This window comes from Gobio gobio (assembly GCF_949357685.1).
Source record: "Gobio gobio genome assembly, chromosome: 8".
Taxonomy (NCBI): domain Eukaryota; kingdom Metazoa; phylum Chordata; class Actinopteri; order Cypriniformes; family Gobionidae; genus Gobio; species Gobio gobio.
In genome coordinates, this window is record NC_137114.1 from 49,245,036 (window position 1) to 49,267,672 (window position 22,637).

At 39.1% G+C, this 22,637-nt stretch overlaps 1 protein-coding gene across 2 annotated transcripts; it reads right to left on the minus strand.

Moving 5' to 3' along the window:
• Positions 1-3,674: 3,674 nt before the first annotated feature.
• Positions 3,675-21,606, minus strand: LOC307129970 (uncharacterized protein). Of its 2 annotated transcripts, none has more exons than XR_013816978.1 (3): positions 21,450-21,606; positions 13,579-13,851; positions 3,675-6,938 (listed from the first exon to the last, which is right to left on the minus strand). XR_013816978.1 is itself a non-coding variant. In XM_079822793.1 (3 exons), the coding sequence occupies exons 2-3, from the start codon at positions 13,685-13,687 to the stop codon at positions 5,995-5,997; spliced, it is 1,053 nt and encodes a 350-aa protein (XP_079678919.1). In that variant the 5' UTR covers positions 13,688-13,851; positions 21,441-21,583; the 3' UTR covers positions 3,675-5,994. The 2 variants fall into 2 exon arrangements, 1 of the variants encoding a protein (XP_079678919.1); XM_079822793.1 differs by having other exon boundaries at positions 21,441-21,583.
• Positions 21,607-22,637: the final 1,031 nt, after the last annotated feature.

Genomic DNA, 22,637 nt, shown 5'->3' on the forward strand with positions numbered 1-22,637 from the left:
GCGCAAAAAAAAAATCAAAATAACACCTTTATCCAAATTGTTATTGTCTTCCGTGTGTGCCTCCACGACGCATGAGCGAGAATATGACGCAGATCCGGCGTTCGGACACATGATCCAGAAGCGATTTGTTTACAAGCAGAGGAAGACACGCGTGTCTAAGCTGTTGAATTCTACATTGATCGTGCTTTAGGTCTCGGCGTAGTTCTCAAAATGGGGTTAGAGTGTGCATTTCATGGATTCCCGAACCCCGGCGCTACGTCATTTTCTCGCGCATGCGTCGTAGAAGCACACACGGAAGACAAGAACAAGTTGGATAAAGGTGTTATTTTGATTTTTTTTTGCGCACAAAAACTATTGTCGTCGCATCGTAAAATTATTGTAGAGCCACTGTGGTGAGATGGACTTTGTAACAACGTTTTAAGTGCCTTTTATGGGTCTTGGGAGTGTAAATGTACTGAATGCCAATGGAGGCCTATCTGAAGCCTTTCTCAGCCATCAGCTTTCAACAAAAATATCTTCATTTGTGTTCCGAATATGAACAGAGGTCTTACGGGTGTCGAACGACATGAGGGTGAGTAATTAATGACAGAATTTTCATTTTTGGGTGAACTAACCCTTTAAACAGATATAATAGACATTAAAACTACTATTTTGTATTTTACACACCTTTTTATTGATATATGCATTCAATTTTATCATGTCCTCAGTGCAAAGTAATCAATTTCCACGAGAACTATAAACCATGAAACCATTTCTAGGGTTTACAAAGAATGGTGTGAAAAGGAAAAATCGTCCAGTATGCAGCAGTCCTGTGGGCAAAAATGCTTTGTTGATGCTAGAGGTCAGAGGAGAATGGGCCGACTGATTCAAGCTGATAGAAGAGCAACTTTGAGTGAAATAACCACTTGTTACAACCGAGGTACCACCAAAATTGGACAGTTGAAGACTGGAAAAATGTTGCCTGGTCTGATGAGTCTTGATTTCTGTTGAGACATTCAGATGGTAGAGTCAGAATTTGGCGTAAACAGAATGAAAACATGGATCCATCATGCCTTGTTACACTGTGCAGGCTGGTGGTGGTGGTGTAATGGTGTGGGGGATGTTTTCTTGGCACACTTTAGGCCCCTTGGTGCCAATTGGGCATCGTTTAAATCTAAATGCCATGATTGTTCCTCATTTTCGATATTGTATGACAAGTTGGTCACAGGCTACTAAAAATGCCCTCAAGCCACTTGAGTCATTATATAAAAGCGCTCTAAAGATTCACGATAAGAAAAGCAGACGATTCCATCACTGTCATATTCTTGTAAAATACCAATTTCTCAGCTTTGAAAATCTGATAATTCACACCAATTTGTGTTTGATGTATAAGATACTTCATGACAACGCTGCTCCTCCACTAAAATAATTTATATCTTTGGGCTCTGAAATAACAGCTCGAGCCACAAGATCTACAGTGCGAGGTGAATTTAGGATCCCGAAACGTAGGACAGTATTTGGAAACTCTGCTTTTTCTTGTGTGGCCGCTCGTCAGTGGAATATGTTGCCTACAGAGCTAAAAAAAAGCACAAATTTTTACATCTTCACACGCCAAGCAAAGAAATGGCTTTTATCAAATCAAATTTGTCCCCACATGTGACCAGATATGTGTATGTGTGTAAGTGTGTGTTCTAAGGTCTAAGTATATGAAAGGTGTGAACATGAACTTTTGTTCAATTTTTATTTTATAAATTTTTTTGTCAAGTGTAAATCTTATTACTCATGTATGTTTATATATTGTAGCTTAACATCAGCCTGCCCAGGGACTACGGGTGAAAATTAGCTCTTGAGCTAAAACCCGGTACTATGCATCTCTCCCTTTGAGGTTAATGTTTATTGTACGCTGTCCCTGTTTAAAAAAACAAAACAAAACAAAACAAAAAAAAATGCCACGACCTACCTGAGCATTGTTTCTGACCATGTCCATCCCTTTATGACCACCATACCCATCCTCTGATGGCTACTTCCAGCAGGATAATGCACCATGTCACAAAGCTCGAATCATTTCAAATTGGTTTCTTGAACATGACAATGAGTTCACTGGACTAAAATGGCCCCCACAATCACCAGATCTCAACCCAATAGAGCATCTTTGGGATGTGGTGGAACGGGAGCTTCGTGCCCTGGATGGGCATCACACAAATCTCAATTAACTGCTAGATGCTATCCTATCAATATGGGCCAACATTTCTAAAGAATGCTTTCAGCACCTTGTTGAATCAATGCCACGTAGAATTAAGGCAGTTCTGAAGGCGAAAGGGGGTCAAACACAGTATTAGTATGTGTTCCTAATAATCCTTTAGGTGAGTGTATAAATATTATATATATAAAACAATATTTATAAAGGTGCAATTCCACACATTACTGATGGCAAATCATGCAGGACAATGACGGTAAACTCATCCACTGTTATGGTGTTCCACCGTTATACTTGGTTCCACCCTGTTAGGCGGGTCATTTTTAAATAATAATTTGACAGTAACGTTTAATGTTATGCATACTTATGTCCTATTTTGAGAGGTGAGGAGCATTAACAGCATATACAGTATATGTTTTTGAACATATTTTTTTAAATTATTTACCATCCTGTTGGCAAAAATGGGTACAAAAAGTACCTGTTTTTAATAATCAAGACATTCTATTCATCAATAATAGTTGTTATTGTTTCAAGAATAAAAAACAATACTATGATGGGACATACACTATCCAAGAAAAGCTCATTATTGTTTAACATTTACATTATTAACATTTTGTGATAACTATCTGTATGTCCCTAACAGTGTGGAACACCTTCACTGCCAGTGTCTGAACAATGAATCTACCCATAATTATTTTTTTTTTAAGTCCCTGAGTTTGACCAATGTGTATTCCTGGGGCCTATTGGACAAAACTAGGATAAGGGATTAAGCCGGGATATCTTGGTGATCCTGGCTCAATTTATCCGTGATCCGGTTGCACTAAAGCTTGATGGGTGGCAGTTGGATGTTATGGTATAAATTACCATGGCGACTTATTCTGTGGAGCTAGCCTGCTCCAGACCAGGCTAAATTCCAGGATCTATTTAATCTCATCCCTTATGTCAGTCAGCAGTCACCACTAACGGAAACCAATAGTGATTCCACTGCCCACTATACATTGTTATCACATATAACTAGACCCACTGTCATTATTTAAACGTTTGTGATCATTCATTTAAATCATTTTGGATAAATGAGGATAGATGATGTTGCTATCATTAGATAATTGACGGTTTCCCATAGACTATAAGGCTATATATAAAAATGATAGAATATTAGGGCCACAGAGGAAAAAAAAAGAAAATTCACCGACTTTGATAAATTAAGTCCTAATATTGTAGCCCGTTGTTTTAGAGGAGGACAGTTGTTAAAATGACAGCTGTGGGGCATTTCGTGGAATTGTTCTTCAGTATGGTTTCACAAACAAGGACATACTTAATCTTTTGGCACATCAGCGTCACATTGTCACAAGTATCAGGACTGTAAAAAGAATATGCATATTTTCCACAGAAAGAACCAGCCTCATAAATGTATGACTTTTTCCTTCTTCCTCAGTGTGGCCCTAATACTCTGTCGTATAAAATACACATTCCATATAAATATAAAAACACAAAGTGTAACATTATGTTCCTTTATTGAATAAGGATAAAACAAAGCAGCTAAACCATCAGCTCCGTTCGAAACTGAAGTCACACAGTGACTCTTCAAGAAGGAAAGCACAGAATCAAAGCATCTTATACAACAAAAGGAGAAATACACATTCAAAGGTCTGTATCTAACACACCCTGCATGTCTGCACACTGAAATAAATGCAAGACAAATCCATACACATCAACTGAACAGACAAATGAATGGATGCAGTAGCCTCCCTGCAAGCTTGTATTACACACAATATACAGCACAAACATCATAAGAGGCCAAATCAATAAAAAAAAAAAAAGGAACACAAAAAAACCCTCATTCCTCTGCCAACGCAGGACATATATAACCAAAATTGAATGCACACATACTAATAAAAATAATTCAACACATATTGGTCCCTTAGCAGCCGACCACTATCGTCATCAGGGAAGATTGCCGGATTGTCCCAGTCCATGGCTGGTGGCCCTCTGGGGGCCGGGGCCCTCTCCTTCCTCAGGCAGGCCACATTGTGGAGGACAGCACAAGCCACAGTAATGTCACATGCCCTCACAGGGCTGACCCTTAATTTGAAAGTGAATCTGTGATCGGTGGCGGGTCTATTTGAGTGAGCCTTGAACGAGCACCTATCCAGGATTGGTTTAACCTGGCTTGATGAATCCGTGTCTGCTCATCCTGGCTTGGTCTTTGTGCAACCAATTAAGCCTGGATGCACTTGTTTTGGCTTCATTGAGCTCAGCTCAGTCATTTATCCTGGATGTCTTAATTCTACTTTTGTGCAACGGGCCTCTGATAGTTAAACGTGTCACTATTTTGTTAGAATGCTAAAAACATGCAAATCATTTTTTCCCCAACATTTATGAAGCCAAAATGTTACTGCATACCAGGAATGACCCAACCTTTTTTTTTAATAATAATAATAATAATATATGGGATGCTGTTAAATATACTAAAAAGTGTGTAAGCCAATTCCTTTTTAAAAATATGGTTGAAAGTAGGCAAATCAATAACATTTAACCCACCATCTTTCTCGGTAGACCTGGGAGCTGGAAAAACCAAACTCTGGTCAGGCCAATCACAACGCGTGTAGAGTCGGTGGGCGGGTTTAACATAATGACGGCACGGCAGAGTTGCAGAGGTTCTGCGTGCTACTCGTAAACAAAGAAGCTGATGAACAGCGGTCTTTTGAATCGGCTTTGGCCGCGACTCTGGAAGACTTGGAGTTAAGCTTTTCTTTGAGAAAAGAACAAAGAACGGCACTGAAATCATTCTTAAGAAAAGAAGATGCGTTTGAAGTTTTGCCGACCGGATACGCCGAAAGTTTATCAACTAACGTTAGCTCGGCTTCACCTTCTTCTTCGCTCTGGTTGGTTGTGGCGCTCATGGCGCTAACCAATTGCCTGCAGAGGGAATTTGAAAGACAACCGTTTATCCTCCCCCTCGGATTGAGCCCTGCAATGGTGAGTTTCCCAACATCTTGATGTGGGTCTGGCTTGTCAGGCTACTTTGGGGCACTAAGTGAAGGGAAAAAGCTATGCTGCTCTTGGAAAACCTTCTGCTTTACTCAAAATTCTCCCTTGAATAGAAAGATCTCTTGTTAACCAGGAGTTATATTTCTTTTGCATTTTTTTCAATAGCAGGCCTAAAATTAGAGTTGACCATTATATCAGTGTCTTTAGAGACTTTAATTCCCAAATAGGTTACCTCAATATTACACACAGTAGATAGATTGTTGTTGTTCATTTATATGATCGCACATTTATACTAATATAAATTCATTGAGAGAATTTTGATAAGCTATTAATGATGTTCAAAGCCAAAGGTACCTCAGTACTATCGCCAAGAAAAATGGTTGTGTCATCAGCAAGTTGCAATATTTGAATTGGTCTTTCATGAATTTCCATACCTTTAAAAGGGTGATGGTTTATCATATTACTTAACACGAGCTACAACCAAAAAAAGGAATGCAGAAATTTGACAGCCTTGTCGGATGCCTCGGTTTATTTCAAATCTGGGAGATTTTCCATTAGCAAGTTTAATAGAGCTATTGCTACCATATTACAGTTTTAAAGGACTTAAAGAATCTGCTGTTAGCATCTTGGTGCCAGATAACACAGCACACATTCGAGGATCTAGTGGAGTCCATGCCTCGACAGGTCAGGGCTGCAAAAGCGAGGCATAATGTTATGCCTGACCAGTGTATCTAATTCAAGAAAGACATATTTAGCACAATCCATCCTGACTGAAAAAAAACACAACAATGACTATTTACACTGTAAGATTTGTTGAAGTCTTAATCTCAAGACTTTTTAATTTTGTGCTTTTTTGTTTTGTTTTTGCAATATTTTTTCTTGTGTATTTTAAGGCTCAATAAACTTCTATAACTCTGTCCACACCGAATACAGAGGTGCGGCTTCTTCTCAGTATGAAGTCGCTCATGTAATCTCAGGGTTCCAGACTGAGTGAAACTCTTGTCACAATGTGAGCACTTGAAAGGTTTTTCTCCAGTATGAATTATTTGGTGGAGTTTCAGTCCGTCAGATGATATAAAGCTCATCCCACAGTCACAACACACATGATCTCTCTCTTCATGTGCTTTCTGGTGCAGTTTAAAATTGCCCAGTCGTGTAAAACTCTTTCCACAGTGAGAACACACAAGAGGCTTCACATCTGAATGAACTTTCTGGTGTAGTTTTAGATATGGTGATGAAATAAAACCTTTACCACAGTGTTCACACTTGAATGGTTTTTCTCCAGAGTGACGGAGCAGATGCATTTTCAACCCAGATGCTTCTCTGAAACACTTCCCACACTGATCACAGTAGTACGGCTTCTCTCCAGTATGAGCTCTTTGGTGCTGTTTCAGTTGTCCAACTGTAGTAAAGCCCTTCCCACAGTCAGAACACACATGATCTCTCACTCCATCATGTATTTTCAGGTGCTGTTTCAAACTGTTCAGCCATGAAAAATTCTTTCCACAGTGAGAACACACATGAGGCCTCTCTGTTGAATGAGCTGTCAGGTGTTGTTTTAGATTTGAAAATGAAACAAATTCTTTTCCACACTGATCACAGGTAAATATTTTTTTTCCAGAGTGAATTTCCATGTGTCTGCTAAAGTTTGCTTTTCTATTGAAACTCGTTCCACACTGAGAGCAGGTGTACAGCTGATTAGTTTGGATGCTCGGCTGTTCCTCCTCTGCTTCATCCAGTTCATGTTTTTGTGGTTTCATCTCCAGCCAGTCTAAAATACAAATATTATGTGGTTAAAATAAGTTCAAGTGAACTCTGATTTAACAGAAGCAAGCAACAGAATATCAAGTGTCAGATCTTTGATGTGTTAGTTCCATCATTTTCTTGTTAATCCAATTAAAATGTGGATGACAACAGCTATATAAGATTTTTGGGTCATTCAGTGTCAACTCAACCAGAGGTCCCCGGCTTCTTTTTCTGGTGAAAGAAATACATACATGAAGAAGAAAGCCAAAATATTAAATGTCATGTACATTTTCACCTGAGATTTGGAGCCAAATTACAGGAGAGTAAAAATGACTTTAGAAAGATGGCAGCATCATTATTATAATATTTTTACACAGAGATTGGTAGGTCTATTAATAAAATCTTTTGACTTCAGCAATCTTTGTTGCATTATAATCCAACAGTGACAGGTCACAAATGGGGGAAAGCACTTCAGGTTAGGCCTGTCACGATTATGAAATTTGGCTGACGATTAATTTTCTAAAAAGAATTAACGTTATGCCCATTAATTGCCCGTGTAGGGCTTTTGGTGATTATTTGCCAGTTTTAGGGGCATACATTTTTTCATTCATTAAATAATTGAGATGAATTTTCATCCTTTGTAAATTATCATTTTTCAGCATAAGATTACAGTAAACCCTTTAAATATTAAAGAAATGTATTAATTTCAGTACACACCTGAAACAATCACAACAAATTGGCCAAATCACAGAAAAGGCCATAGAATTGATCATTTATACACAGTATGAACTAATGGTCACTTTTTTTTATGGGTAAACAATCCACAATCCACTAAGTAGGCACTACCTCAATAAAAAGAAAAACAACATATTAATAAAAATATATACTCATAAGTTATGAAAAAAAGTAAGATAATTCAGCAACAATAAGTAATTCTTGAAACAAATATTTGGTGCAGAGTAAAAAAAACAAAAAAATATTCTCTCTTTACATAAATATTTTCTACTTTAAAAAATATAATTTCGTTATTTTATTAACTCAACTAATGACCCATCAGCGATTTCAATAGGTTGCACGTGAGGGGAAAAATAAAAGTAGCTTCCTTCCACTTTTTATTTTAATATATCTCTTCACATAAATATTTTTTTCTACTGAAAAACTATAATTTACTAACCCGACTAATGACTCATCCTGGCTTTCCATTGAAGACACATTGAAATTTAAATGGTCTATGGTGAAAAATCGAAGCGTTATGAATCAGCGAGTCAATTCAGCGGTTTGAATCGCCAAATTTCAGCAGTTTGCCGGTTTGACACGCAATCCGAATCATCATTCGGCTCACTGATTCATAACGCTTCGAAGCTTCATGAGGCCGTGTTTTGAAATCGTCATCACTATACAAGTCGTTATTTAGGGGTTTTTTTGCGCACAAAAACTATTGTCGCCGATTCATAAAGTTATTGTAGAACCACTGTAGTGAGATGGACTTTGTAACGACGTCTTTAGTACCTTTCAAGGGTCTTGAGAGTGAACCGTGCATTGAGCCAATGGAGGCCTTTCAGAGCCATCAGATTTCAACTAAAATATCTTAATTTATGTTCCGAAGATGAACGGATGTCTTACGGGTGTCGAACGACATGAGGGTAAGTAATTAATGACAGAATTTTCATTTTTGGGTGAACTAACCTTTAATACCACTAACAAGGCTCAAAATAGCCTCACACTAACACAGTAGAATAATGAGGGTCCCTACTTTCAAACCGAAGCGTTGAGCACTTTGTAAGTGTACAAACAGTTTAATAAGAAGGTACTTTATAAAGACAGTACATTACATGTATACAGACAAGACATGTCGAGCCACGAACGCTGTGCTAAGTGAGCTGGTCGATTATTGAATTATCACATCTTAGCACAGCGTTCCTTTTGAGACTGTTCCAAGATGGCTCCTGTCTGTATACGCGTAATGTACTGTCTTTATAAAGTATCTTCTTTTTAAACTGTTTGTACACTTACAAAGTTCTCAATGCTTCGGTTTGTATGTAGGGACCCTCATTATGCTACCGTGTTAGTGTGAGGCTATTTTGAGCCTTGTTAGTGGTATTAACTAGTGATTTAATTTTACGTATTCTGTGCCCCATATACTAGGGATTATAAACTAATCTGTTTTTAGAGATAAAACTCTTTACAATCGATTTTCATGAAAACGCATCCCAGAAAACGATCTACTCGGTAATTGTTAATTACCCCTAGGTTCCTTTTTCACCGGAGTTGTCCTTTAATACTTTTAGAGTTACAGGCACACAAACTTTGGAAAACATTTTTTTATGCAATTGTATTGATAGGAAACAAAAGTTTCAACATTATTTGTTTTTCCAGACATTCTGTATGCAAAGTGAACCACATTTGGTTTTTGACCACAAAAAATTAAGGATGCACCTAATCCAGATTTTTGGGGTTCGGCCGAATACCGAACACCGAATCCTACTCCCATCCTCAGTCCATTATCACAGTAAACACGTTAATGAAGTAAACAACGTCCACAGCAGTGTAGGGTATTGACCATTTAACTGTTAACCGAAAGTAAGAACTTTTACCGATTAATACTATTAGTTAAACGGTTTATGTTAACACTTTTTTGTTTGTTTTTTTTGATGCATGGTTAAGAAATATGCAGTATAGCGTTATTTGTTCATATCGTCACACATGTACAACCACAAACCAGATATATCTCGCAAAATTAAACAATGGAAAAGCTTACAGCAATAGTACAAGCTCCTGACTGGTGGAAAGCAAATGAAAAGGCGTTTCCGAGGCTGGCCACTCTAGCGAGGCGTTATCTCTCTATTCCCGGTGCACCAATGCCATCTGAAGCCTTGTTTAAGGCTTTTAATAGGGTGGTTTTGGTCAAGTTTACTAAAGTAAACATTGTCAGTGAGTTAACCTAACAAATCAACACTTGTCAAAGTAGTTAGGCTATATTTCGTTTCGTTTCTTTGTTAAGTTAATTTAGACAAATGTTTGAAGCATTTTGTTGCTTGTTAAATTAAAGTTGTTATTTAAAGTGATGACCAAGCGGCCAGCGGCCGACAGTGAGTTAACCCAACGCTTTAGCCTCTGAAATCAACACTTGACTTGTCTTGCTTATAAAATCCATAAAACACTTAAAGCATCGTTTAAATGTTTAGCCTACTATCACCACCATCACAGTAAAAAGGCATTTTTTACAAGATGAGGCAGGCAGATCGCAACGGCACACGCAAACGAAACGGGCTACACAATCTAAACAAATAAAAAAAAACATGCTGGTTGTCTTACCTATCTCTCCGCGAAATTAATATAAATCCGATCTTCAATTCCCACGCTATATGCACATTTAACGGAGTTTATGTCAACGAAAGCAACCGATATGAGCATTTTATTCATCAGCTCATTTCAACATCAAAGACCGCATTATGAGAACGAGCGACATTAAAACTAATGAGACTAAAGGCTCTTACCAGTGTTTATGAAGATTGTTGTGTTTTTGAGCATCTAAGACTAAGCTTATTTTCAGTTTCACTTGCGGCAGTTTGCGTGTTGGCTTGCTTTACTCATTTGCGGCGATGCGTGTTGATAGCGCCGTCCTCTAAACACTGTGCAAGCCGGTCTTGACAGTTGCGGACTCGCGATATCATGGTCTCATGTTGTTTCCACCAGCGCAGCATATCTTGTTTCTTTTAATTATTGAATGTCTAAAATATAAAATGAAGGAGAAGCCTAAAAAGGCCCGAAGCCCGGCCCGCGTTTGAGGTATGACGGGAAAATTGGCCCGAAGCCCGGCCCTAGGGGCGTAAAAAAGTCGGGGCCCGTCGGGCTCGGGCAGAAATGCAGGGCTCTAATCTCCACATAATATTGAACCATATAGGGCCTTTAAAATTAAGATACCAAAATAAATGTTTTTTAAAAAACAGAATCTAAAGGATATTAAGATATATTTAAAGGTCCCATGGCATGAAATTTTCATTTTATGAGGTTTTTCAACATTAATATGAGTTCCCCTAGCCTGAATATTGTCCCCAAGTGGAAAGAAATGTTGATCGGTGTAAAACCGAGTTCTGGCTGTCTTTCTCTGCCTTTGAGAAAATGACAGGCCAGACTAGCCAATCCTGAAGTCTCCTGGTTTGACGTCCAAGCAGGAACGGTTACCTCCCTTTCCTCCGCCCAGAGAATCTGGCACGCCCAAGCAAGCGCGAGAGATCATTAACGTTACTTGTGAACGCTGGCAGTTTCTCAGTGTTTGGATGTACAAATGAAAATAGAAGTCTTTCTTCAGTTCCTTCTGATCTGTGATCATTGATTTCTTATGTGTAGCTAATGATTTATTATTCGTGCACACGCTGCGGCTTCTCTCTCTCCCGACAGAACGGTGTTTTCGTGTTTTCTATCTTGTGAGTCAGTGTTTTTGTACGTCCTCGTCGCGTCTATCTGTTCTTAAATGTGCATACAGTCGTTTCTGCTCAACATCAGCAGAGTAGTCTGTACTAGACTGTACAGCAGCATCTTTAGAGATAAACCTAACACACGCCGAAGCTCGGGCTGCACTGGCCGGTGGCCTTCAACATCCCCGACCCCCAGTACTGCATCTGGCCCACAGCGGAGGCACCAAACGCGGCCAGAGATTAAGCAGAAGGAGGGTAAGCGTGAGGGTATCCGGCTAGGCTAGCCAGCTTTCCCCACAATAAACTGGATTACATTCGATTACTGCTGTTGTGTCTTTGTTTGCGCTGTGTACTCAATGCGCGTCACTGACGCTTTTCATATAATTGGAACATATCTAGAAATACTGCCTTAATCAACACTTACTAACTTGTTCATCTCGACAGCTGTAATGGTACATTGCATGTGTTACAAAGTTGGTAGAATAATGATGAAGACGGACTCGGCGTGACTGGGACTCGTGTTTATTCAGAACTCTCAGATACAAACACAATAAACTCGCGCTGACAGCACAGCTCTCACAACTCAGTAGTTACTATAAATAACTTTGTTAGCTCCGTCTCCGTGATGTCCGGTTCGCGAACGAATCATTCTTTTGAATCGGTTCTTTTTAGAGAACCGAATCAGTTCACCAAATCGGTGTAAGGTGGAAAATAATCAAAGATATTTGAAATATGACAAAATCTGCTTTGCTGTTAGCAGCCATCGTCGTGATCAGGATATTGAAATTGACTCAACCCCCTCCCCCTTAACGCCATCAGAGGGGCCAGTTGGGGTTTGAAGAACAAAAGGCTGGCTGGTCAAAAGGTTTTCGCACCTGTGATACAATGGGGGAAGGTTTGGTCTGATTGGTTATTTTCAAATGTCTCACGGTTTGGTCTGATTGGTCAGTTTTACAAGAGTCAGGTTTGAATTTGGTGACTTCAGGGAAGAGGATAAAAGAGAATTTCAACTGTAGCTCGCTCTCTTTGGTTTCTCTGGCTTTCTCTGGAGAGAGCTGTTCTTTAGCTCTCTCCCTTTCTCTCTCTCTCTCTCTCTCTCTCTATCTCACAGGTAACATTCTAGGCAGAGGCCTACAGAGCATAATTAATGGTTTATGTTTTACATTTATTTGAAACGATTTTAAGTGTAACCATAACCAGAATTTGTGTTTCCTTTTAGAAGAGATTTATGTCTATGATGTAATTGACATTTTACATTTACTTGATTGTTAATAAATTGTTATATTTTGATCCTTTCTGAATTAATCTGTAATTATTAACTATCTCCAATGTGGAACGTTATAATTGTAACAAAGGGTTAAAACGGAACGATCAAATGTATGATTAACTACCAAATATAGATGACCAAACAATCGGTTGGGATTCTCTTCTAAATGCGACCACTATGATAAATGGAGTCAGATAAAGAATATTATAATCAAATCCATTCTTCCAGCTGAGACACTGAACGCGTAAGGCCTTCACCGCGGTTCGCTACCGATCATTGGAGCGAATTCATGCGGTCTTACATCGGACTGAATCGTTCTAAACGGTTCGCGTCTCGAGTCAGCGCTGATCCATAATTGACTAAAGTTACTAACTTTCTGACATGAGTGACAGCCCCTCCGACAAGAAATAAACTAATAACCTGAAGTATATGCTGTAACTATAACAGTTCACTGAACTGAGACTGACAGAACTGATGTGAAGTGAACTCCGGTCCATCCGTCTCTCTGGCAGCAGCTCGTGCGTCGTAGACCTCATTAAACCACGCCCCCTCCGCTCATTTAAAATGCAAAGATGTCAGCCAATCACAACAGTGGGCGTTTTTACTGAAGTCTCACAGCAGACACGCCTCTTGAAGCAGGGCATTCAGCCACAGGGCAAACAGCAGTATAGAAAAAATGCCTTTTATTTCTAAATTATGACATTTTATGATGTAAAAATCATACTAACAATATAAGTACACCTCAAGAAACACTATAAAATAATAGAAAAATGCCATGCCATGGGACCTTTAATACTTCTGGAGTTGCAAAACAAAGGAAAAATTTGAATCAGGGAAGTTTCTGCAATTTGACATGGAATGACCCTTTGACCATTTTGATGCAATTTCTGTATTCTTTATTTATCATCCAATGTGTTGAACTGAAGCTTTGTTAATGTTTCTCAGCAGTCAACAATGAAGAATCAAGAATGGACACCAACCTGTTTCTTCCTCAGTATCTTCATGTTTTATTCTGGATGGTTCTGGATCACTCATGTCTTCAATCTCCTCTTTAACCTCCTCTTTAATCTCCTCTTTAATAAACTCCATCTTTAACAGTCACACAGATTTCAGCTGCTACACCTGGAGTTTGTCCTTCTCTTGTAGGATGATGTGAATATTCCCAGTATTTATTGGTGAATTGTTGTGGGAGGGGCTTCACTGCAGGTGTGAACTGTGATCACTGTGAGATACTGACGCCCACAGGACCAGACCTGGACAAATCAAAGATAAGTTACTGAATTATTTTAATTACTTTTAAGTTAAGTGAACATACTGTCAGGAATATGACTAGAGGTCGACCGATAGTGGATTTTACCGATACCAATAACTAGGTTGGACCGCACTTGCCGATAACCAATTAATCAACAGATTTTTTTTTATGGATACTGGATAAATAAATTCATAACAAGTAAAACAGTGCTGAACTTTATTACAAGAAATAAAAGAACAGCTGATCCATGAAAATGCGCTAAATTAAAAACATATAAATATGAATATTAAAATAAGAAGTTCTAACAGAAATTCTTCAGAAAATAATTTAAAACATTAAAATAGTACAGGTCAAATTTGTTTCTTTACCTATAACCTAGAAACATGTGTACATTTCATAGGTAACTCTCTACTCTCTGCAAAGCCCTATGCAACAAGGATGTATTAGCTTACATGAACTACAGTGGGGCAAAAAAGTATTTAGTCAGCCACCAATTGTGCAAGTTCTCCCACTTAAAAAAATGAGAGAGGCCTGTAATTTTCATCATAGGTACACGAGTCTCGATCATCTTGGACAAAACACTGGCTTATTTCACTTTTTTACTCCATCAGGGGCCGTATTCACAAAACATTTTATCTAATGTTCTCCTAAATGGCAGTAAAAGTTCCTAGTTATGAGTTCTCTTAAAACCTATTCACAAAGCTGCTGAGATCAACTTTTACTAAGGAACAGAAAGAAGTCTTAAGGCCTGTACACACCGGGACGAATATCGCGCGCGCTTATCGCCAGCGTTTTTCGTGCCGTTTTTCGGCGCGTCTTGAGTGTTCACACCCAAGCGATTTTCATTGGCGATGCGCCGAGTGAACGTGCACATTCAGTAGATGCGCTCCCGGTACACAAGGTGGTGCTGCGGCACTTTAAGCCTCTGACACTCGCTTGTCACACAGAAGAAGAGGAGAGACAGTATTCACGTGCTTGCCAAAACCATAGACATTATGTATATGGACAAAACCATTCACACACTTTTTGCTAACTGGCAAGCAGCATTAGCAGTTCATCTTCTTCTTTGTCTACTTACTACTTCTTCGTCGTATCAATGCGTGCTCGGCAAGACCGTTTTGTGCTTGAGCGCCACCAAGTCGTGTTTTACTGTCACTTCAGCAGCTCCAGGCACGTGAACAAAAGCGCCGATCTCATTGGTCGGCCAGTTTTTTACGTGCCGCGTCAAAATAAAAAAACGAACCCGAGGCGTTTTTTTAAAAATGACGCTTTTACGCCTGGCGTTTTGCGCGTCGGTGTGAACACTCACATTGGCGCCCATTGTTTAGTCCCGAGGCGTTAAACGTCGGCGATAAACGCGTGCGGAAATCGTCCCGGTGTGAACAGGCCTTTAAGCTAAGAGTAAGGGCGGGGTTGACCTTGTTTCTATGGATGATGTCAACACACTAACTATGACCACAGTGATTGGCTGATAGGGGAGGAGTCTGTCAGTGATTTAATTATAGAAATATTTTGTTGAAGAGGTTTCATGATGCTATATTCAAATAAAATCTTTAAAATAAGAAATGTTGCCATATTCAAATAAAGATTTTAAAAAGTAGGCCAAGAGTCAATAATTAAACTAGTATATGTTTAGCCAATTGTCCGCCTCTTACATGTATGCATCTCGAGAGATTGCAGAAAATTATGTTTTATAAACAAAGTTTGTGATAAGCACATCTAATCAGCCTGAGAGGAGGTATACACAGCCGAGAGCTGACTCACCAAGTTACCTCCACAGTTTTCTGCATCCCTCCGCCACCCACGTTCCTCACTCACAGTCTGCAATGCGGGGCAGAACTCTGGGTTTGGGCTAAATTCCAAGTTCGAAGCCCTCGGACAGTGTGGCTAATATGCTTATATTTTTTTTACTCTATTCGATCATTTGTAAGTGTGAACTCGTAAAAACAACTGCCACAGGCAATCTGACATTATTATTATTATTATTATTATTATTAATAAAGATACATTTATTATCACTATTGCCTCAATGTTGTATAGTGTCTTTGGGCGGATTGCGCCAACAGCCAGCAGGATTGTTTGTGATTTGGTCTTAGTGACTTACTGTGCGTTCACACCGCCGCTGGCGAGAGCGTCAAACTTCGCTCTGGCCACCCTGCCATCGACGCTGTAGAAAGATTCGTGGACGCGCTGCCGCTCTGACGTAGATCGAATGCTTGGTCTTTTTTAAAACTGCATTTAAAGGGGCTGCAAAGCAAACACTCATGTTGATCGGCGTTTGTGCAGACTGACCACAGGTAGGGTATAACCGTATAAGATAACCTCATGAAATCATTTAAATATGAAAGTTAAAAAAAAGCAGATCGATGGAAAGAACTTAATTATAGTTACATGTTTGCTAACGAAATGAACCAATTAAAAGCAATTGTGTGGTGTATAAATAATATTGCGTGCCTTCTTATCAAACCCGCTGCACCAGCAAGGATCAACCTCTCCTCTATTTTGCTTGGGAACTAATGTGGTCGGAACCAAAGTTTACAGCACTGCGTTCTCTGGAATCTTCTCCAGCGGAGCACTTCTACATTCTGATTGGTTGCCGCCGAACCGCGTCATAGCTCATTACCATAAAGTTGACCTGATTTCAACTTTACTCGACGCCCAAATCGTCCAAGACGCGCCGCTCTCGCCGGTGCTCGCCGCCGGGCTCCCATTGAGAATGAATGACTTCCGGCCACTTTGACGCTCTCGCCGGCGGCGGTGTGAATGCACAGTGACTTAGGAGTCCTCTTGACTACTCATGGATCATGGATTTAGGAGCTAGTTTTAACGCTAAAATGCTTTGTGAAATACTCTTAGAGCAAAAATTTGGGAGTCCTAAATTAAGACTGACATGCCCATTATTTTTAAGAGTTTCTCCTAAATCGGCAAGTTAGGAGCTACTTTTAGCCTTAAGATGTTTTGTGAATACAGTCCCAGATCATTTGTAAGTGTGAACTCGTGAACTGCCACAGGTAATCGGATATAAAAAAATTTTTTTAATTAAATAATATTTATTATTTTGGGCATTTTTGCCTATTTGTTATGATAGGACAGTGAGTAGACAAGAAGCGAAGTGGAAGAGAGAAAGGTCCTCAACATCCTTTAGGGTTGTTTGTGATTTGTGTCTTAGTGACTTAGGAGTGCTCTTACCTACTCCTAACGTTTCACAGATTTAGGAGCTAGTTTTAGCCCTACAATGCTTTGTGAAATACTACATTCAAAAATGTAGGAGTCCAAAAATTATGACTGAAACACCCATTATTTTTAAAGTCCTCATGAAATCAAAATTGACCCTTTACTTTGTTAGCACACATAAAAGGTCTTCGGGTGAACAATTCATCTGTGCAAGTTAATACACAGAAAAAGTTACTTCCGGTCTGGAATGGCGTCCCTTCTCAGATGACCTCAGTTTGACGGCTTGGGTTTGAATACCCTTAACCACTCCCCTCCAACCGTTAGTCTGCTGGCTAGGAGCGCAAGATGGAGAGCTGAAGCAATGCTGCCTTCACATGCTATCGTAAATTTCCTAATTCCCATTTTAGAAGTTGTGATTACGAGCTTGTTGCATTCAAGTGCTTTGTTGTCGGAATGAACAGGAATCATGGTTGACACCAGGTTATTCTTGCCTATTTATTGGGAAAATCTTATCAAAACCAACATTTGTAGTGTTCAATGCACTGACAACCATATAGGCTAAACATTCCAGATAGTCCACTTTCTGCCAATTATGTAATTTCAGTCAAATGCAGGCTATTTTCGCTGTGTATCAAACATACAATGCGCTTCAAATGATTCCTTGTACATGTAAATATGCACTACATTCAATGTCAAGACAAAACGACCTAGCTGTTTTAGGGAGAATAAAATGAATAATGAATAAAATCACACCTGCCACAGCAGTAAAGTTCTCCCCGCCATCATGTTTAAAGTTTATGAAACTTTATGAAACCCAAATTCCCGAGATGGGTATCAAAATTATTTCCGAACTTCCCAGTTGTAAACACGACATCAGAGTGCGTTCATGTGAAATTTTTACCTGGGAAACTCGTATTTACGATAGCATGTGAAGTAGGGCTGTGCAATTAATCGAGTTTCGATTTCGCCTCCCAACGATCACCAATATTTACAATCGAGAAAAAACGATTATTTTGCCATGTTCAGTTTTGCAAGAACACTCTTATTTTGTCTTGCGTTCTGAATTAAACGCGCACGCGCACATCCGCCCCTACCGAAGCCACAAACTCTCTCTCAGGTCGTGAGTCTCGTGACTCGTGTGCATATCATCCGCTGGAATTTAAAAACTCTGCGCGAGTAAAGATGGCAGAAGGAGGGCAGTTACAGCAGCGTGTGGTGAGCAAAAAAGGCAAAACCAACTCCGTTGTCTGGGAACAGTTTGGCTTCGAGGAATCAGACGACGAGCAGAAACATGCTACGTGCAAGATTCGCTACATGGTAGTGACTGCAACGGAAGGGAACACCACGAATTTGTTTAACCACTTGAAAATTAAATACAGAGTGACCTATGACAATCTAATAAAGAAACAAACTGACGAGAGCAGGGGTGCCGTGTAAACGTCCTTTTTTTCCTTCATATTTTTCAAATAATTCTCTCTTTGTAAACTTTGTTCAATGCATGCGAGTGCTGCCATATTTTCGAATATGACCGGTCAAGTTCGCCGTCATCCCCCGGGTTTAGTGCCAGAAGACGTGAATGAGAAGAGAGCACGCTGGGAGAAAATTTGTCTGTGCACTCATCCGAGAGCGCGTACACGTCTCAGCGCGCAACTCACAAAACGTATGTCAACATGTCCATCTTGATGAGTATTCTAGCAGACACAGTCTGTATATGCCTTAAGTAAACTTTATACAGTCGAGAAAGATGACGCATACCCATCTACTGTCTTAAAGGGGCAGTAGCCTTTACTGCTGTCTGTGTAATGTCAAACAACAAAAGACAAGGGCATCACTCACTGCTCTTGATTGAATAGCTTTTGTAAGTTTAATAGGATTAATCTTTAATTTATGCACTCAAATATGCAATGTTATTTTACATTTGATACATTTCTGTACCTGAAAACTAATGTTAGACGTACCTGAAAAACCTGAAAGGCATATCTAGCCGAACCATATTGTTGATCTTATTTATTTGTGGTTATCATTTTTACATGAATACTTTTAGACTTTGATTTGAATATATGTTATATTATTTATTTTAATAGTTCAAAAAGTACAACAAATGTTACAATTTCAATTGAATTGTTGAAAGGTGTATTTTTAATAAATGCAACACATTCCCAAAGTCATGTGAAATAATCGCGTTACATAATCGTGATTTCAATATTGACTAAAATAATCGTGATTATGATTTTTTCCATAATCGAGCAGCCCTAATGTGAAGGCAGCATAAAAACCCTGCCCTGAGCCCTCCATTCAATATTCCTTTTCACTTGGAAATACCATAGACTGTAAAAAAAAATAAAAATAGCGCGTCACTCCCGGATAATAGAAAATGGGCAAAACCGGCAGGATGTGGGCGGAGCTGAAGTGACACGATGACTAACAGACAAATGGCTATCCACCTGTCACTCTAAGTGGCCACGCTCTTAATTATGCAGAACTTTAATGCTTATAATAATGTAAACGAATGAGTTATATATAAACCCCAGCTGTGTCCCAAAGTGAAGGGCGCGCACTTTGAAGGCCGCATTTGAAGTGCGATTACGTCATAGCGGCACTACGAAGGCTGTCCCAATGTGAAAGCTGCACTTGAAGTGCGATTGCGTCACAGCGGCGCGACGAAGGGTGCTGCAAAACGAAAGCGACTTTGAAATGCGCCCTCATTTCTCAGGCAAATGAAGGGTACAGCAGATGTAACCTTTGCAGCCTACCCTATCCCAGAATTCATACCACTACAGGTGACTACAGGATTTGACTGGTCCGCATTCCAGCGGCACTCGATCAGATTTCTTGTGGTGCAGGATTCAATTTCCCAGTGAAAGACGGTAGCGGTCGGTAACTCAATTGTAGCCTACTATTGAACACAACAGCGCAACCGCTTGAACTAGAAAAAAACACAACGTTTAGTGGTGGCATTCACACACTTCCCAGTTCCCTGCCCTGAGCAACCTGGTAAGATAAACTTTAATTTCCCCATTTTAACTTGCATAAATGCGTAATAGGCTATGTTGGCCATGCAATCATTTTGTTTAATTTTCTTATTTCAACACCGTAGCTAAAAAATGTCACATAGAAAAAATAGGGTAAATCAAATGCGACATCTGTCACTCAAAATTATAAGCAAAAATACAAATAAATGAAAACTGCTGACTTTACTAGCTGTACTTCAGAATAAAGTATTTTATATGAATGAATGAATGTCGCTCACTGACGACGGTCCATTACCGAAAGTCTCCTCCAAAGGCTGAATGTAAAGTCATGGCCGGGATGCACAGAACAATTTGTCATTTTAACAATGCTGTCTATTGTTCATTTTTGTTAACTTGAAATGTGTAGGCTAAATAAAAGAGAAGTGGTTGTTCTGTACATTGTTTATTTTTGTAATGCAAGTTATAATTTGTACATTAGACAAATTCATATAGGCCTATGTTCATAGCCTATTTTCTTGTCATGTAAATTAAAATGTGTAAATGAAAATAAATTGGTCTATACATTACTTAAACTATTTTTACAACTATTTATAGGCCTAAAATATAACTTAAGTTTAACATCAGAAACAACAGAAATTTAAATGAACAGCTAAAAAAGAAGAAAACATTTGTGTACGCTTTAATTGAGCTGAGCGGGAGACGCTGGTGGAGCTGGACCGGGATGGGGAATAATGCACAATAAAGACCCATAAGGCCTGTGCCAGCGGGACATCATCTTCATCTGGGATGAGTGCATATTTCCACTGTCCTTAAAAGCACAACAACAACAACTTTTCTGCTCCATTTCTCTTTTTAAAATATCCGCACGAGCGTCCGCTGTCAGTTGGAATTGGGCTGCCCCGCGTTTTGCCGCATTTTGGCAGTGATTCCGCTACTTTTGATTAGCAATTGGAGGGGTTTTGATGTTCAGACCTGGCAACCCTGATCCTCGGTTCGCCCTTTGTGCACTTTGAAGGCCTAGCCTGGCCTTCGAAGTGCGCACCCTTCACTTTGGGACACAGCATGCGAGAGGTTGCCGCTTGGGAAATACATCACAGCACTAAACCCAGTTGCAACTTCCTGTTCACTGGGACTTTAAAGAGTTTCTCCTAAAGTTAGCTACTTTTAGCCATAAGACGTTTGAATACGGCCCCAGATCTAAGTTACCTCATCTTTGTGTAAACCAGGATGTCAAATAAGGATAAAACAGGGCACATAGTCTTAAATTAACATTAAACTAAACGTAGAAACGTTTTCCACACTAACATTCTGTTGTATTATCGACTGAATCAGCGATTAGAATCATTGTTCTTTTGAATCGATTCTTTCTGTGAACGTGTTTATAAAACAGTGAGTCGCCCATTATTTCATACACAATAAACAGATAGTTCCAGAAAAAAATTACATCTCTTACGTGTAGCAATCTGTAGACTGAAGATATACAGCGAAAATACTCCACAACTGTCCTTCATTCAAACGCTCAGACGGTCGTTTAATACTTGAACTGGTCTTCAAACGTTCAGTGCTCGCGTCTCTCTTCTTCTGTACATCCTTGAAACCTCCAACTCTGTGTTTTATGGCAGGAAGGAGCGTTTGCGCCTCCTACTGGAGTGTAGAGCATTGTGGGGGAAACCGAGAAATCCATAGGTCTACTTTCCAAATGATTTAGTCGTTATGTAGCAGAACCTGAAGAAGAGGTTATCACAGCACTTTAGTAATACACAATAAAAAAAGTAACAATTCAAACCATAAAGAATGAGAATGGGGTTATTAATGTTTTAGTACTAAGCTTTTACCTGCAGTGTTTGTTAGCAGTAAATAATAACAAATAAAATGAACAATATAAGAGCACTATTTAAAATGTTGTCTTAATAACAAAAAAATTAATCTAAAATGGCATCCTTTTAACTTGAAACTTTTTATTACATTTTATAAATATTGAGATAACTGAAAACATGGCTCTTTTATTATGAATTGACAACAGTAAACGTGAAAATGCATCAATGAAAATGAAAAAAACTGTTCAATTAAATTATGGGTAGGTTGGTACACTTTCCATGCCTGACATAAAAAAACAGTCAAAATTTCAATTTAAAAACACTATGAAATGTTATTTAACAACTGAAACTGAAACACATTGTTCATGACTCAAAAATATGGATTACATCTGTTTTGAACATATTTTTTAAACATATTTTTTGAAGCTTTATTTGTCAATGCGTCTCCGTGGCGTATTGGCTTTCAGGGTCATTCAGCGCCACCTTGAGGAAAACAAGAGAGTAACACATTTCCCGCTCGATGCGACACCAACAGACGCAGTACGGTAGATGTTTACGACAGTAAGAGGCTGCTTCACGGCAGAGTATCGCGTGAGTTTTACATCTTTGTTTGTAACTAATATGCCGCATATGCGGAACGACAGAAAATTGATAAACGTATCTTGATAAAAAAAAAAAAAATACTACGATATGTGTAGTATTTATGGCTGTATGTCTGGATGATTTATTTGTAACGGTAGACATGTTTAGTTAACTTAGAGAGCCAATATAAGTATTACAGAGGCATCTGTGTTCTTATAAAGAAATATAAAGGGAAAAAAAAG

Bases quoted from the DNA above. Each gene is read 5' to 3' on its own strand.
- LOC307129970 (XM_079822793.1), bottom strand. From the start codon at position 13,687: ATGGAGTTTATTAAAGAGGAGATTAAAGAGGAGGTTAAAGAGGAGATT. The intron at 6,939-13,578 runs GTTGGTGTCCAT...TTTGTATTTTAG, and splicing joins AGATACTGAGGAAGAAACAG to ACTGGCTGGAGATGAAACCA.